The following is a 16,012-nucleotide window of genomic DNA, read 5'->3' on the forward strand; positions in this document are numbered from 1 at the left end:
GGGTCTGAGTACTTTCACCTCATATGGCCCATACAAAATCACAGTTCATTATTCTGCTACATTTATTAAAGTCATATGACTGTAAAGTTGCACACAAGTAACAAACCCACAAAGGATTTTCACTCAACTCTGCAGCGCCACTGAGCTTTTCATACTCTTTTAGCTCTTTCTTTGGTTTGGTTCAGTGTCACTGCTCTCATCAACTACATTTCCAGCTTCAGCAGAAGCTGGTTTTAGCAAAAAAGCTCCAATAAACCAAATATACACTGCCTGACCAGCACCAAACAGCCGACTAACAAACTTGGCAACTATGTGAAGAAAGTGGAACATCAAGGTAAAAAGCCAAATATATTTTTCTGTCTTTATTATATATTTTTGACCATTTAATTTTTTTATTTGATAATAAAAAGAGAGTTGAAGGGAAACAAGTGAAAGACAGAGTTTGTCACAGCGACAGTGTCACAACAGTGTAAGATGCAGTCACGAAACCTTACAGGTGTGTCATTACAATCAAAATAAAGGCCGAAGGTCGAAGATGGGTGTGGTGTGTGAACAAGTGTGCTGGAACTAGGTGTAGGAAGTAAGGGGCCACACTGTAGCCTTACAATTTCACGAGGCAATAATATGTCAGGGCTCCTGTCTTTTAGCTTATTGTAGAGGTATTCTGCCCCCTAGTGGCCCAAACAATCAATTCTTTGGCATGCAATTGACCAGTGTTTTGGGGTTAAAATTATGGAGTGTAGCTCTCTCATTTACAGGCATACAATCAGCATTTATTAAAATCTGACATATGTCAGATTTAGTAGAATTTGACATATCGAAACATTGCTGTTAGCCATCACTCTGTTAAAAAGCTGAGGGAGAGGCATCCAAAAGAATCTGCTTTCCTGTCTGTCAGCCACATCTTTATAAATGAGGACACACAATTCATTAATTCCACTCAGTTCAACTCTGACATTTGTGCATTTATTCAGTGCTATCAGAATAGCTGAAGCCTTTATCACATAATAATAAATGTTCTAGACAGTATGTTGATGTACCTCGAAATGGTGTGTAATGAGGTTCTGCTGTGTGCTATAATTTGTACAGTGACTCACCGCCTGCCAACAAGAGTAACCAGCGGAGTTTGAGTCACATCTCCACAAAAGTGCAGTGTTCACCCTTGTAAAGAAACCGACAAAATGTGCATTCACATATAGACGCATCACATTAGCAGGCCACATAACGCATGAATGCGAATGCAAACGCACACACACACACACACACACCAAAGCTGCTGATGGTTGTCAAATCCCTGCATGACATCATTGTCAGGCAGTTGGGGGGGGTGTGGTCTGCACTGGTTTGTTTAACATACCAGAGCTTAAATGAGGACTGACGACTCTCTCTCTCTCTCTCTCTCTCTCTCTCTCTCTCTCTCTCTCTCTCTCTCTCTCTCTCTCTCTCTCTCTCTCTCTCTCTCTCTCTCTCTCTCTCTCTCTCTCTCTCTCTCTCTCTCTCTCTCTCTCTCTCTCTCTCTCTCTCTCTCTCTCTCTCTCTCTCTCTCTCTCTCTCTCTCTCTCTCTCTCTCTCTCTCTCTCTCTCTCTCTCTCTCCTCTTCACTCGCAATATTTCTCTCAGCCTGGCTCACTGTTGCTCCGGCATTCACTAGGTGAAGTCCTATTTTTTTCAATATCAGAAAGGTAAGGAGTTGTAATGTTTCTTTCTTTGTAGCCATTTCTATATCTGTCATTTTTGCACTTTCTGGCTCTGTTGCTGTATCTTTATTTTTTCAGTAACCGTCTTCAATGTCTCACCTTTTTGTTTTGTTTTACTGCTTTCTCCGTGGACCCAAACACCATCAGTTTGCTGCAAACACTGTAGGACGTCTGCGAGTTGATTGGTAAGTGGTTCACTTCACTTAAAGTGTCCTGCTCATCTGAAGCCTTTTTGTGGAGATCCATCTTCCACCAGTTTTCCCCTTGTGGCGAGCCCAGCCCGGTTAGAAGATGTATCTCCCGCTTGCAGTGGTGATATGTCTGTCAGCTATCCAGCTGTGTTTGGGAGATCAGCCTGTGGAGGAAGTCGTGACAAAAAGTAAGTACTGATATGGATAAGAAACATGAGTGTGGAAATGGCGAGTTACAGGGAGGCAAGCGAGATAAAAAAAAAAAAAATATTATAGGACAGAGAATAAACTGAGCTACTCTGTTTCTGAGTAATTTCTTTGGGAGAGCAGACTTCGGAGGTTGATATCACGTTTTGAAAAGTGGTAACAGAATTGATAAACGAGCAAACAACAAGAAACAAAGATTTTTTTTTCTTCCTAAAACACATTTGAAGATAGAAATGATAGGTGTCTTTAAAGCTCCACAAATACTAGCTACAACTACTTACACTGCCCTGATGTCATTACCCAGCAGGTTACACTACATATTATTTATATATTAATTGTAATTACTATATAGTATTTGTTGTTGTGATCCAGATGAGAGAAAGGGGCTTTTTGACACTTTATTTTGTGCATATTTTAAATATGTACGACAAATTTGTATGAAATAGTCATTTCCTGATTTGTCTCCTGAATTCTGGTGAGTGCCCCAATAAGTGGATCTGTGGATAAAGGAAAATATTATTTAAGTCTAGTAAAACCAAGTGAAGCATGCAATTCTGAAAAAAGGCAATATAACCAAGTGTCATTGAGATTCTAATATTTAACATACAATGCAATGTGTGTAGTGATAACGTAGACAGTTAGTGCAGTGAGAAAAGCGTGAATAATATTACAACAGAGAATAACTTTGTACTGTGTACACACTCTTTTGCATAAGGAGATAAATAGGAACAAAACAGGTTGATTGACAGGACAACGCAACTATGCAACAATGACAGCAGCATGGGCATCTGAGTCATAATTATGACTAACAATTTAGAGACCATGCCAAAACAAAAGAATTATAGATTGAACTTTGTGTGTTCATATGCCATTTCAAATACTATGACATGACACAAATAAACAATTTCTATAGCACTTTACAGAGAAACAATGAGATAAAATGTAGAAATACTGTAATTAGTATGTTTATACTCTATTTAATAAAAGACAGAAGATATAAACATCATATCTATAAAATTAGGCAACAACTCAAGGCAATGAAGGAAGCTAGCTAGTTTATTTCTAAAAGCTGGTATAGTCCCATCTGACCACTGAAACCAACAGGGAAATTAGGCCTATGTGTAATACTGAAAAACATGTCTTGTATGAGCAGATTACCTAGGCCTGGGCTATATAGTGTCAAGTTAAGCAATAAAATGATTCAACCTAAAATTATTTCAAATAACTAAAAGAAATGACACAGTGTCTGCCTTTGTGACATAATGGCAACATAAATAGGTCACTCATTTACTCGGTGTGTAGACAGTGACTGTGTACTTCTGTCTGGTTGGGTGCAGTGAGTCAGAAGGTTTGGCATTGGCAGCAGTCTGGGAAATATGTCATTTGTCAGATGCTATTTCATTTGGCAGAATGTAGTTTGGTCTGGAAGTGTTTGGAAATGAAAAATTATCCATCAGTGCCACTCAGTACCAATTCATCAAATTCGTCTGTGGCTTCTGTTAATGAAATGGTTTTACTGAGCAGATAAATATTCTGGTTGGTTCAGCTATGTACTGTATACTGTGAATGTTACACAGAATCAAACAGAAATAGCCTAGATGTACATGTTTGTCATGTCATGACTGTGTTGCTCTTTCCATTTACATTCACAGTTGGCATAATAGTGATGTTTAACTTAAGCAAATAAAAAGCACACTCATACTTATATATACAAATACACTGACTCCAATGGCAAAATCAGTCAGTGTTATGATTCTGTGTGTTTCCATTTGGGGGTTTTATGCTCCTTCATCCTGAAAATTTGCTGTTAGAGTCCAGAACACCAAACCCCTGGATTCAGTTTTACTCTTAACACTGCCAAAACAGCTTTACTACTCTGCCAAACCTCAATCATCAGGTCAAGGACAAAGCAGTGTTTCTCTAGTAAAGATAATTTATATACACAGTACATAGTGAGCATGTTAGCATGCTGATGTCACCATATTGATGTCACCATGCTGACGTCACCATGCTTGTTTGTACTTTCTTGTGTAGATAATCGGTGCCGTCATCAAAATTGCTTAGATTTTTGTGTCAAGCGTATCTCCAGTAGTAACTAAACATTGGTTGAAATTCCTGTTTTGGCTACAGGTTCTATCCACACCCTGTTAAGCAATGAATAAGTAATGACTGAATAGGTTCACTATGCATTGTAGCCCAATTATACACTTGGGTGTGTTCCGAAGTGCAACAGACTACACCCACCATGGCAGTTGTGTAATATAAGACAATAGACTTGAACCTTTCAACCTTCTGTGGTCCATGCAAACATAGTTTCTCCTCATAGACTTAATGTGGAGTTGCTTTTTTAAAAAGGGAAATTACGTAAGATTAGAATACAAAATATGTAGAATCAACCATGATACTATGTGTATGAAATGGTGCTGTGCCACTTTAATGTCTGTTATTTGATTGACAACATAGAGTAGGCCACATGCCACTTAGTTTTTTTTATCATTGCCCTAATTAATGCAACTATATGACATGGACCTTGTGTCTGTGTTTAATTTCCTCATAGAGAAAGTGCCTCTCGTGGGTGGCTGGTTTGAAAGGAATCCAGAGTCAGATGAGGTTCATAAGGCAACTCAACATGCTGTGGAGATGTTCAACACACACTCCAAGAGCAAGAATATGTTCAAACTGGTCTCCATCACCACCGCTCAGTCTCAGGTTAGATTCATCTTTCAGAAACAAAGGAACTCCCATGCAACACATCATGTCACCACCATGCAACCCATTATAGCGTGACACCATCTAATAGTTCTGTCCTCTGTCCACTCATCTTGTTACTATAGGTGACCAACGTGATCAACTTTAAGATTGATGCGGTCCTGGGAAAAACCAAGTGTCTCAAGGCTGAAAACCATGACTTGGACAGCTGCAGTCTGGTGAAAAAGGTACATTTGTTTTAACGCCTGCGTTCCTATGTGTTTAAGACGTTATGTTCAACTCACCAATAATTCTGTTTCACACAGTTTTAAAGCCAAGCAACACATTAACGTGTATGCTTTTCTGTCTTATAATCAAAAATGACTTATTTACGGAAGCCCTGAGAGGCAAGTGAGAAAAAAATAATTGGTGATCCATTTTCTAAGTCTGATCTAAACTGTTTTCTCTCCTGGTTTTGCCAGAATTATAGTCTTTACTAATTTAGAAAGAAATTTCCCTTCACTGCACTCCATCCTCTTGTTACCGAATAGAGTATTACAACACTTCAAAATGATCCGGCCAAAAACTATTTCACGTGCCAAAACGTTTTTCGCGTATGATTATTATTTGAATGGAACTTAGGACGATTAACCTGGCAAAACTTCTTTTTCATCTGTTCTTAAGTCCTAAACACAGGAGAGAAAACTATTTAGCTCAACTTAGAAAATGTCTCGTCAGAATAGTTTTAGCTCATTTGCCTCTCAAAGCCTCCATACCTATTGCCATTGACAGTAGGTTAGATTTTGGAGATTTCCCCAATGCATTCAAACGTCATAGTTATTGTCGTTTCCTCCTCCGCAGCATGTGAAGTGCCACTTTGTGACGACTTTCAACCTTCGCAACAACAAATATGAGCCGCTGACACACAGGTGCAGGAAACTTGTGGACAACGTTTAATTTGTTTTAGTTTAGCGCTACAGCTTTGACTACATTATTGTATTTTGATACAATGTTTTTTTCTTAACCCAGTCTCAATAAAAGTTCTTTGGAAATGAGTTTTGTTACCATAATGTGAAGAGTATTTGTGGTTTGCAGCTTCATATTATTACTTTTTTTTTTTTAACCTTTATTTATCCAGGTAAGTCGATTGAGAACAATTTCTCATTTGCAACGACGACCTGTCACATTCACACAGTTACACATTCATACCTGGAAGCTGCCCGGTACAACCACAGTCTGATCTGCTGGCCACTGAGCAGCTCCACTGGAGCGGTTGGGGTTAAGGGCCTTGCTCAAGGGCACCTCAGTGGTGGTAATGAGGGAGGGACAAGCACTGCTCTTTCACTTTCCCCACCCAGATTTTATCCTGCCGGCGACCTCCCGGTCCCAAGCTCGCTTCTCTAACCTCTAGGCCACCACTGCCATATTCTTTATTCATTTTATGGTTTTGTATTCTATCAAAAGATAGAAAAAAAAAAGTTTGCTTACATGAGCGATTTAAAAAAAAAAAATAAATAAAATAAATAAACAAAATAAATTAAGAGTGGTAAAGAACATGAAATTCTACATCAGTTTTTATTTAATTGCTGGGATTTTTACATACATGAAATCAACAATATGATTGCACACATTGCCACTCATAACATTTTGGAGATATCTTTTGTCTTCATTTTCTTTCACATTTCTGAAAAGATTGGTAAGTTTAACAAAGCACAACAAATAACACAGCCTACCCGCATTATGACTTCAAAAGCATAAATGTGTTCCCATAATTCAAACTATACTACTACTACTACTACTACTACTACTACTACTACTACTACTACTACTACTACTACTATTATATACTATAAACTTTAAAAAGTCACACAGCCAAAAGATGCAGGGACGTCACCCACTGGTTTAAGTACCATCGTGTGACGTTTTGGTTTAAGTAGTTTGAATGACGTTCATTCAATCAAGCAGAAAAGTCTTAACACATGCTAAAAACATGTCAGGGAGACAACATTATATTGTACTGTATCCTTAAACATGTATATACTTACGGAAAATTGACCTCGTTAATGTTGCGTATAAAAATGCTGGAATATTTAAGTGTCATGCCGAAAACAATGACTGATTATTGCCACCTGTGCACATTTACATTTTACAGTTACTTTACTGTAATCTGGCTTCACATCTTGGTGACAATACGTCAACGTTGTATCGACAGCTTCTTACAGGGCACCCAAATGGCCAAAAAAAAAAAAAAAAAAAAAAAGAAACAAAAAATTAAATAACAAAACAACACAGTTGTTCGAATGTTTTGCAGGATACCGACAACATGAGAAAACAAATACAATAAAAATATAGTATCTTGCTAACAATAGCACTGTTAATGACATTAAGAGATGTTACCTTCCGTAATGCATGACAGAAGACGTGTTCAAGTTGTTGGTGTCCAATTTTTGGAAGTTGAAGGCATGTTCTGTACAAAACAATGTTTAATATACTGTATATCAGTGGCGTAGGCAGAAATAGTATTTTGGGCGGGCCAGTACATAAGTGAGTGGGCCATTTTCAAAAAGACGTAGAAGTAGCAAAAAGGACAAAATAATAAAATATACATACATACACACACGTTTTAAAACATAATGAAGTTGTTCCTCTTTTGACCCTTCTAAATGATCCTTACAGTAAAATAAGATTACATTTCGCAAGTAGGCTATATTGTATACACTAAAGTACGACGGCGTATTAGGGCCAATGTTGGTAAAAAATAAATTGATTACGGGGGGGGGGAAGAGATCACAGATTTATGACTTAATGATGTCAGAGAGAATTTGATTCTTTTTCTTGTAAATTTGTATTTTTCTGTTAAATGTACCACTTTTATCTCAGAGAATATCCAAGGTTTTTTTCTCATAAAGTTACGACAGTTTTCTTTTTCTTTTCAAATATTAGCCCCCTGGCTCTATAATATATTTTTCTTTTACCTACAATGGCCCTTATGCGCTGTTGTAGGCTACTAAAGACACATAGAAGGCATAGTCAGTCTTGGCCTTACATGTATTTTACTCTCACATACATATTTTTCCAACTCTCATCTACACATTTAATATTATTAGGAATGTATTAGTCTATATCGACGACGTTCCACTTCCAGGATTGTTCAGGTGCCGCCGAAAAGTCCGCCGGATGTCACTCTTTTTGGCCGGATGTCCGTTACCTTCCACTTTCTTTGTGTTGGAATTTTAAACTCCGGTGGATTTATGAGGACCATGGTTAACTGCTCCTCAGATCTCTGCAGGGTAAATCCAGACAGCTAGCTAGACTATCTGTCCAATCTGAGTTTTCTGTTGCACGACTAAAACAATCTTTGAACGTACACCCAAGATGATTGTGATTGGTTTAAAGAAATGCCAATAAACTAGAGCATGTTTTTCTCCCATCCTGGAATGTTGTGTGGACTAGCCAGACCCCAGTCTAGAAGGTCTGGCAAAGCGAGACTAGGGGTCACCCAACCAACATCTGTGAATCTCCTTAACACAGTAAAGCGGCGTTGCTTTCCATTTCTAAAAAGCGAACTAGTTTGGGCTCCTTGGCGGGCTTCACAAAGAAACTCTATCCTTTAATAAAACAACCAATTGCAATTTATTCTCATTGGGTCATTCATCATGTCAGAGGAAAATTAGACTCAGTACTGCTGGGTAATATGAGGTTGTCTAGTGGGCTGGCAAGTGTTTAAAAAGTCTTTGCCACTAAACAGCCCAGGCACCACCGCTCACTATACCATTATTTCATTACAATGACAGGGTTTTCCACTTGTAAGCAGTTTTCCTGTTTTACAACTCTGGTTTTTATGGCTGCCTTGTTTGATCAAATGGAAATAATCTAGATGTCTGGTGAATCATTTGCAACGCATTTCTCCAACACTCAACCTGAAATATCTATTTGGAATCAAAGTGTGGCTGCACAGAGTGAGTTAGTAAAGAATGGCACGGGGCTCTTAGTGAGGCTCTGGTCGTAAAGGTTAGCAGCTATCTCAGGATCAAAGCAGATAAGAAAAAAAATTTGCTTTACTGCATTCCTTGGAGAGCATCAGAGGTCAGCAACAAGCAGTCAGTCAGCAAAGTCCACACGGGGCCAGGCAAACAAACAAGAGCAGAGGCTGGAGTGCTAAGACTTTGGAGGCCCAACATGCGGTCTGGCAGGGAGTAGGTGCTGGGTGGCTGTTATATAAGGGACTAATAAGGTAATGAGGAGCAGGTGTGTAGGTGGGTGTGTGAAGGTGGACAGCTGGTGGAAAGAGAGGGAATGACGGGTTTGAGTCGGGGAAGAGAGAACGGCTGCATCTCATAGTCCTTATTTGATAGCTCCTCGACTGAACCGGAAGTTGTTCCGTCCCTCCTCGGTAAAGGCTGTCTCAAAGCTCTTATTTCTGCCCCGAGGACCGAGTATCGAGGAGGGATCATCAAGGAGCTATAACCGAGGAAACACGAGAGTAGCCCTCCCGGAAGCCGTGCAGCTGAAGGAGTTGCTAACTCCGCCCACACAGCTGACAAATTAATGTGACGCTTCAGAGGAAAGGACATCTCATCCCTCTACAACACATTTGCTCGTTGCCTCTCTCCTCCCATGATTTCCTCGCTCCCGTGCCTCCTCGGTGGGAGAGACTAAGACGCAAGGAAGTGAGGCAAGTGGAGGACTCAAGGAGGCAATCTAAGTGTACACAGAGGATTTGTCCTCATGACAAAATTAAGCACATCTTCTAATGTCAAGGGTAACTATATATTTCAAGACTTATTTCCACTGTGGTCCTTGATGACCAGGTAACACTTTCAAATTAAGCCATATTTACATTCAACATTTGTTTATGTGTATAGAATATTTCCCTGATTCTAACTAACCTCTGAAAAAATTCATAAGAAGTCATGCTGGTCCCACAACATATATTTAATAATAAACACAAATTTACAGTTATTTACAGCAATATCTTATAAACATATGTTGTACTTATTTTACAGATTAAAAAAAATGTAAGGAAAAAATAATGTGAATAAATGAATGATATAAGTGACCCAGTTTGACTTGCAAATGAACCATGTATTTTGTCAGTATGTCAGGTAGGTGGTGTTATTCGTAGCGTTCTCCACAGCTACTCCTTCATCCTTACAGTGATGCTAGAGCCGGCAGTCGTCAGACGCTGGTCTCAATGTGAGGTGACATCTTAGAGGTCAGCATATGGGACAGGAGTCTATGCTGCTGGTGGTACCTGACACACACACACACACACACACACACACACACACACACACACACACACACACACACACGCGACACACGAGTGAGCTGCAAATGTACTGCCATAGAAGTGGTACTACAGGGTTTTTGTTTCCAAACACTTTAAAGTGAATATAGTCTATGTACATCTGTATGACAGGTGTGTAGGAGGATGAAGTCATGCATAAGAGGGCAGTAAACTGCACAGTGTCAAACTATATGAGTGATTGGTTGTGCATGAAGATGTTGTCGTTTCATATTGTGAGTTTAACGGCTGAAGGTCTATAACCAGACACTTTACTTCACCGCCTTTAATTTACATAATGCACTGTAACATCAACTCTCCAATCAATTCAAGCTAATGGCATCCTTTAAGGAAGAATATACATGCATAAGATCATATACTGACTTGCTAATGACTCTCTGTATCTCTCTGTTCTCCTCTTCTCTGAGTTTCAGTAAAACCTGCTCCAGGATAGGAAGTTCCAAGTTCAGATACTGGGCTACCTGAGAAGAGAGGAGAGGAGAGGAGAGGAGAGGAGAGGAGATGAGAGGAGAGGAGAGGAGAGGAGAGGAGAGGAGAGGAGAGGAGAGGAGAGGAGAGGAGAGGAGAGGAGAGGAGAGGAGAAAGTAAATCAAATCTGTAATAGGGCAATATTAAGATTGTGGCAAATAAACTTGACTAAAATAGCAAACAAGACACTACCATATATGCTCTCACAATCACAATTATAAACACTACAACAAATAATAATTATTCAGAGGGACATCTGCAAATCCAGGATATCATTTTTCTCTGATGCACTCGAAGATGCGTATACATTACGAGAGGTTGAATTCAAATGAAAGAGACCTTCATTTTCAGTTCTGAAAAAGAATCTGGCAAGACGGTTTTTTTTTATGTATAAAGCCCAGTTCAGACCAAAGACTCGCGACGAGACGAGTTGAAACTTGCAACCTCTTGCAACGAGCCGGTCTGCAGCGTTCTGAAACCTGCGAGACGGTGCATCATCTCCATAGCAATGATTCTTTGTTCTTCCGTTCTAACTTCCCACTTTTAGGCTTTTTTGTAGCTGGATACATGGGCGATTTTAGACCCTTTTTAGGGGGGTTCAAGCCGAATGCAGTTTTGGCCAATCGGAGGTGGTTGTGCCAGACTCTCGCCTTTGGCTGAGTCTCTATCTAATCTGTCAGAGAGAGAGTAGGAGTGCGGTTGTGAAGTTTAACGGTCGTCCCCAGAGAAGAAGTTTTTAGAACCCAAATTGAAACGTAAGAAACTAAAATTGCTGAATGTTAGAACATTGTGTCAAATTGGTCGTTATTACTGTGACTTTATAAAGTGTTGGGTTAAGTTCCATCATAGTGTCCATCATAGTGCCAAAAAACGTTAGCTAATGTTGTTGTTCAGTAGCTAGCTCACACTTCCATGTCACATTGTCATTAGGGGCTGAGCCCCCCTAAAGGTCTGATCCTGGAATCGCCCCTGGCTGCATATGTCATTTGTTCTGTGTAAATATGAATGTGGATGTTGTTAGTGGTATTGAGATGCTTGCTACAGCTGCATTTCCAGCGATGATTAATCAAAAAGAGCGAGGGGTCCCCCCATACCTAATACGTATCTTGCATTATTGGTACTCCCATCAAACAATGCGAGCTAGATTACATCGGATCCTTTCTCAGTTACCAATTGGGTTAGACAAGGTGGAATATTGTCACCTGTTCTTTTTAATTTGTATATGGATGATCTTTCTAGGACATTAGAAGTGTGTAAGACTGGTTGTATGGTGGGAGATAGGCGTATTAATCATCTGATATATGCAGATAATTTAATTGTTATGTCTCCTTATAGTGCTGGCCTACAACAACTGCTTAGAGTCTGTTCAAACTATGGACTACAGTATGACATCAAATTCAATGCAAAAAAGAGTGTTGTAATGATTGTCAGAACTAAGGAGGACAGGAAGCTATGCTTTTCGTCTTTTTATTTGACAGGGCAAGAGTTAAACGTAGTTAATAAAACAAAATACCTGGGCCACATTATCAGGGATGATTTTTGTGACGATGATGACATACAGCGCCAGTACTGTAAATTATATGGACAAGCAAATATGTTGGCACGCAAATTTCATATGTGTACTGAAGAAGTTAAAACGTCTCTTTTCAGAGCATACTGTACACCACTTTATACAGCTCACCTATGGTGCAGCTATAGTAAAGCAAAGATAAATAAGATAAAGGTGGCATACAATGATGAACTTAGAATTTTGTTGAAGTGTCCAAGATGGACCAGTGCTAGTCATTTGTTTGTGACGAGTAATGTTCCCACCTTCCATGCTGTGCTGAGGAATCTTATGTACAAATTCAGGTGCCGATTAACAGAGTCGAAGAATACAATTTTAACTGCCTTAACTAACCCTGCACTTAGTGATACCAGATATACTTCCAAACTCTGGAAACACTGGAACACGCATCTGCATATGTTTTAAGTATTGTGCATAACCATCTTTGTGTCTGTATATGTATGTATATATGTATGTATGTTTTGTATGTTCCCTTTATGTAATATGTGGTAGACAGTATGTCTGTATGTTTTTATGTTTGTGTGTACCCTTCCTGTAATATGTTATGTGTACATTTATATCTGGACCTTGAGTCTGTAAATAAAGTTATATATATAAAAACATGTTCCTTTTTTTTAATTCACTGCTTTGTTCTAGCGCCGCTGGGCGCTCCCTCTCTTCAGTCTTGCTTGACCATATAACGTTACAACCCGTTCTCACTCTGAACTTGTAAAATATGGACGTTTGGACAGTGGCTGTCAGCGTCTGAAGCGACGAAAAAAGCACCCGTCAGCGTGTTTGTAGAACGCACCAGGGAGCGCAGCAGCTACGACTACGGTAGCGAGTAGTATGAAAGGCCGAAAATCTGCATAGGGAGGTTGGTTAGGGTGGTGGATGGGCCAAATAACACAGGACTTTCACCCAGGAGACCGGGGATCGTGTCCCGCGTGTCACGTTTCCTAAACCCAACCGTTGCTTTCTTCTTTTACTAAACCCAACCGTCCCGTTATTGTTTTCCTGAACCCAACCGTCCCGTTCTTCTTTTCCTAAACCCAACCGTCCCGTTCTTATTTTCCTAAACCCCACTGTCCCGTTCTTCCCGCGTATCACGGAAACGTAAGCCCACCCACGACCTTTTCCTTAACCTAACAGCGTCAAAAGTCACGCCAATAGTCCCGACCAAGCGCGTTTAGATAAAGCGCGTTTAGATATGACGCTAAAGGAGACTTTTAGCGTCAATAACGATGACAAAGGCACCTGACCAAGCGTCAGTATTTTTACAAGATGGGAGTGAGAATCTATTGCACGTTACCGTGGTTTCGTCGTTGAGGCTCCGTCTAAAACTCTGCCATTTCGACCAGCTGTTTATAACACAAAATCAAATGGATTATGGATCATTTAATTTCTATAGTTTATAGCTGACTTTACCAGCTAACTTCGCTATTGGCTGTTGCAAACAGGTGACGTCCCTTACGTTCTAAAACCAGCTGAGTCGCAGCGAAACCATCAGCTGGTTGAGTCGAGCTGAGACGGACCGGTTTAGACGGCTGCAACTTTTCTCTGCAACGTCCTAAAACGGTTTTGTCTCGTCGTGAATCTTTGGTCTGAACTGGGCTTTAGTCTCTTCAATTGTACATGTGAATACATTTCACATTTATGTGGCCAGAAAATTTAAATTTTTGCATGTCTGTAGAAATGTCCTAAGGGAGTGAGTGACACCAACTCCTGACAAATATTCACATTCCAGATGAAAGATTCTTCTGTCGTTAAACTCAAATCAAACTGCACCGAAATACATGGATGCAACGTCTTTTACCAAATCAATATTTTTCCAGTACTGGTGTCAGAACATGCTTGAAGTGTTTTGGTCTGGTCTCTACGTTAGTCCCTCGGGAGGCAGGTTTAGAACACTCACATCGTTGCTGACTTCCTCTTCGTCCATGTCGATCAAAAAGATCTTCATAATGTCATCAGAGGGTCCCTGTAGTATGCGCTCCCATAGTGGCTGGTCTCTGTTACTGAGCTTCCTCTTTTCTGAACAACACACACACACACACACACACACACACACACACACACACACACACACACACACACACACACACACACACACACACACACACACACACACACACAACATCAGTGAAGCAACTTAATGGACCTTTTTCACAGCAGACACTTTGACTCATCATAGTTCATAGTTATAGTCATAGTAATAGAAATTAATGACCTTAACGATGGCTCAATTCCATTAAGTGTCCCAGTAAAGCTATTTCAGGGGCCAGGGACCAGGGCCTCTCCTAAGTGGAATGTAGCCATCATTAATGGTTTTGAATACACTTGTGCTTTTCCTACTATGACATGTCTGCTGTAAAAAAGGTCTATTGCTGTCTTTTAGCGTCTGATTATTTCATTGACTGTGTAACAAACCATACCTCCACTCTGGTGAACACAGTACAGAGCAAACTCCTGGGGATCGTTCATTATCTGGTGGATGAACATACAAGACAAATATTTAAACATCTATCAGTAAATCCTTGTTCTGGTTGGCCAATTAAGGTCTATTATTCTATTACGATGATTTTAATAAATCACATTACTTCACAGCCTATAAATCCCTGTTATTTTTTTTCTTAAAAAGATGTTTCATAGGTACTTTTTTGAACAGCCCAAACATAGTTGATTTTATTTTTTGCACATATCTGTGTAATCTATAATAAATGGATTAAGCACATCATTTGCAAAATTAACCCCAATTCAATGAGCTCTAATTCATATTCATTTACTGATTAACCCTGTCAGAACATGAAAGAATGATCAGCTCCTGCACCTGCACCGTCAAAGCTAACTGTAAAACATTCTGTGTAATTCTTACTTTCATCAACAGTCAAATAAATACACACATTACATACAGGGTTTAAAGCTATAGTGCGTAGTTTCTGTCTCCCCCATGAGGAGTTCTAAGTAATGACACTGTCGGCGCGTCCACATGACGCAAGCCTTCGGTGATCGCGTACAACCCCCACCCCTCCTCCACGCCGTTGTTAGTAGCGTTTATCCCGTCAAATTAAGGAGGACACGGAGGATTAAAAAAACATGATGGACTCTTCAGAAGAGGTGATTATCTTGTAATTTTATGTCCTCTTTGTCTCCAAAGCTGAACGCTGCTGTTGTCCTTTCTCAGCGGTGACGTAAAAACCAAATCATTCTCACTCACAGCGCGTCAAAAAGTGACACTTGGTCAGGAGCCTTTGGCATTTTTTTACTGACGCAAAGAGTCTCCTTCAGTGTCTTGCCCTTTGGCGTCATATTTAACACTAGAACGGCCATGACGGTCATTTTGACCGTTTTGAAATTTATATGTGTAATAACTTTGCTGAATAAAAAAATACAATCCTGCTGCTGCCTGACTTTTCCTAAAAGAGTCTGTATTTTAATTTAAAATTGTTTTTATATACATTACACAAAAGGCAAAGAAAATACAATCACTTTACCTATTTCGGCCATACACGGTCATATTGACCGCTCGGATTTTCGCGGTATTGTTTTTCATTTTTCGCGCGGTTGAAGATGCATCTTGGTTGCTTAGTAACTACCATAGTCTCTGTCAGAGAAACGGAACTAGCGTTCCCAAGTAACAAGTGTGGGTATCACCGATGGGCCGAAGGCAAAGCCACTACGGCTACTACGGCGTGGATGGACTCTGTTCTGAATCAGAAGGCAAACACCGGGTGCTCGCTCTGTGAAAGGCGCGGTACACGTAGATGGCCGGTGGCTGTTTACATGTTCATATAACTTTATACAACCTCGAACTGGCTGGAATCATTGCACACATCCTCTCCAAGGAGTGCACCAGCAGTAAAATTGTCCGGAGGAAGTTCATGCAGCAACTGGCAGAGGAGCTGAG

General features: G+C 40.0%; 2 protein-coding genes and 1 long non-coding RNA gene across 10 annotated transcripts in view; 2 read left to right on the plus strand and 1 right to left on the minus strand.

Annotated features, from left to right (window-relative positions):
• Positions 1-16,012, plus strand: part of LOC116045153 — an 810,130-nt gene that overhangs the window by 525,286 nt on the left and 268,832 nt on the right. The window lies entirely within an intron of this gene.
• On the plus strand, positions 1,561-5,838 carry si:busm1-57f23.1 (uncharacterized protein LOC368621 homolog). 3 transcript variants are annotated; one of them, XM_035991246.1, is made up of 5 exons: positions 1,561-1,671; positions 1,855-2,076; positions 4,653-4,804; positions 4,930-5,031; positions 5,645-5,838. In XM_035991246.1, the coding sequence occupies exons 2-5, from the start codon at positions 1,989-1,991 to the stop codon at positions 5,738-5,740; spliced, it is 438 nt and encodes a 145-aa protein (XP_035847139.1). In that variant the 5' UTR covers positions 1,561-1,671; positions 1,855-1,988; the 3' UTR covers positions 5,741-5,838. The 3 variants fall into 3 exon arrangements, with proteins under 3 accessions (XP_035847139.1, XP_031148539.1, XP_035847140.1); XM_031292679.2 differs by having other exon boundaries at positions 1,565-1,682; positions 1,845-2,076; XM_035991247.1 differs by having other exon boundaries at positions 1,568-1,651; positions 1,845-2,076.
• Positions 9,698-16,012, minus strand: part of rassf6 (Ras association domain family member 6) — a 48,835-nt gene continuing 42,520 nt past the window's right edge. For 5 of the 6 annotated variants that reach the window (XM_031292675.2, XM_035991244.1, XM_031292672.2 and 2 more), the window contains exons 8-11: positions 14,541-14,592; positions 14,021-14,139; positions 10,455-10,552; positions 9,889-10,037 (exon numbers count right to left, since the gene is read on the minus strand). In XM_031292675.2, the coding sequence (XP_031148535.1) occupies positions 9,962-10,037; positions 10,455-10,552; positions 14,021-14,139; positions 14,541-14,592 (345 nt within the window). In that variant the 3' untranslated portion in view covers positions 9,889-9,961. Of the gene's footprint in view, positions 10,038-10,454; positions 10,553-14,020; positions 14,140-14,540; positions 14,593-16,012 lie in introns of all 6 variants that reach the window. The other variant, XM_031292671.2, reaches the window with a different exon arrangement.

This window comes from Sander lucioperca, chromosome 14, assembly GCF_008315115.2.
Source record: "Sander lucioperca isolate FBNREF2018 chromosome 14, SLUC_FBN_1.2, whole genome shotgun sequence".
Taxonomy (NCBI): Eukaryota; Metazoa; Chordata; class Actinopteri; order Perciformes; family Percidae; genus Sander; species Sander lucioperca.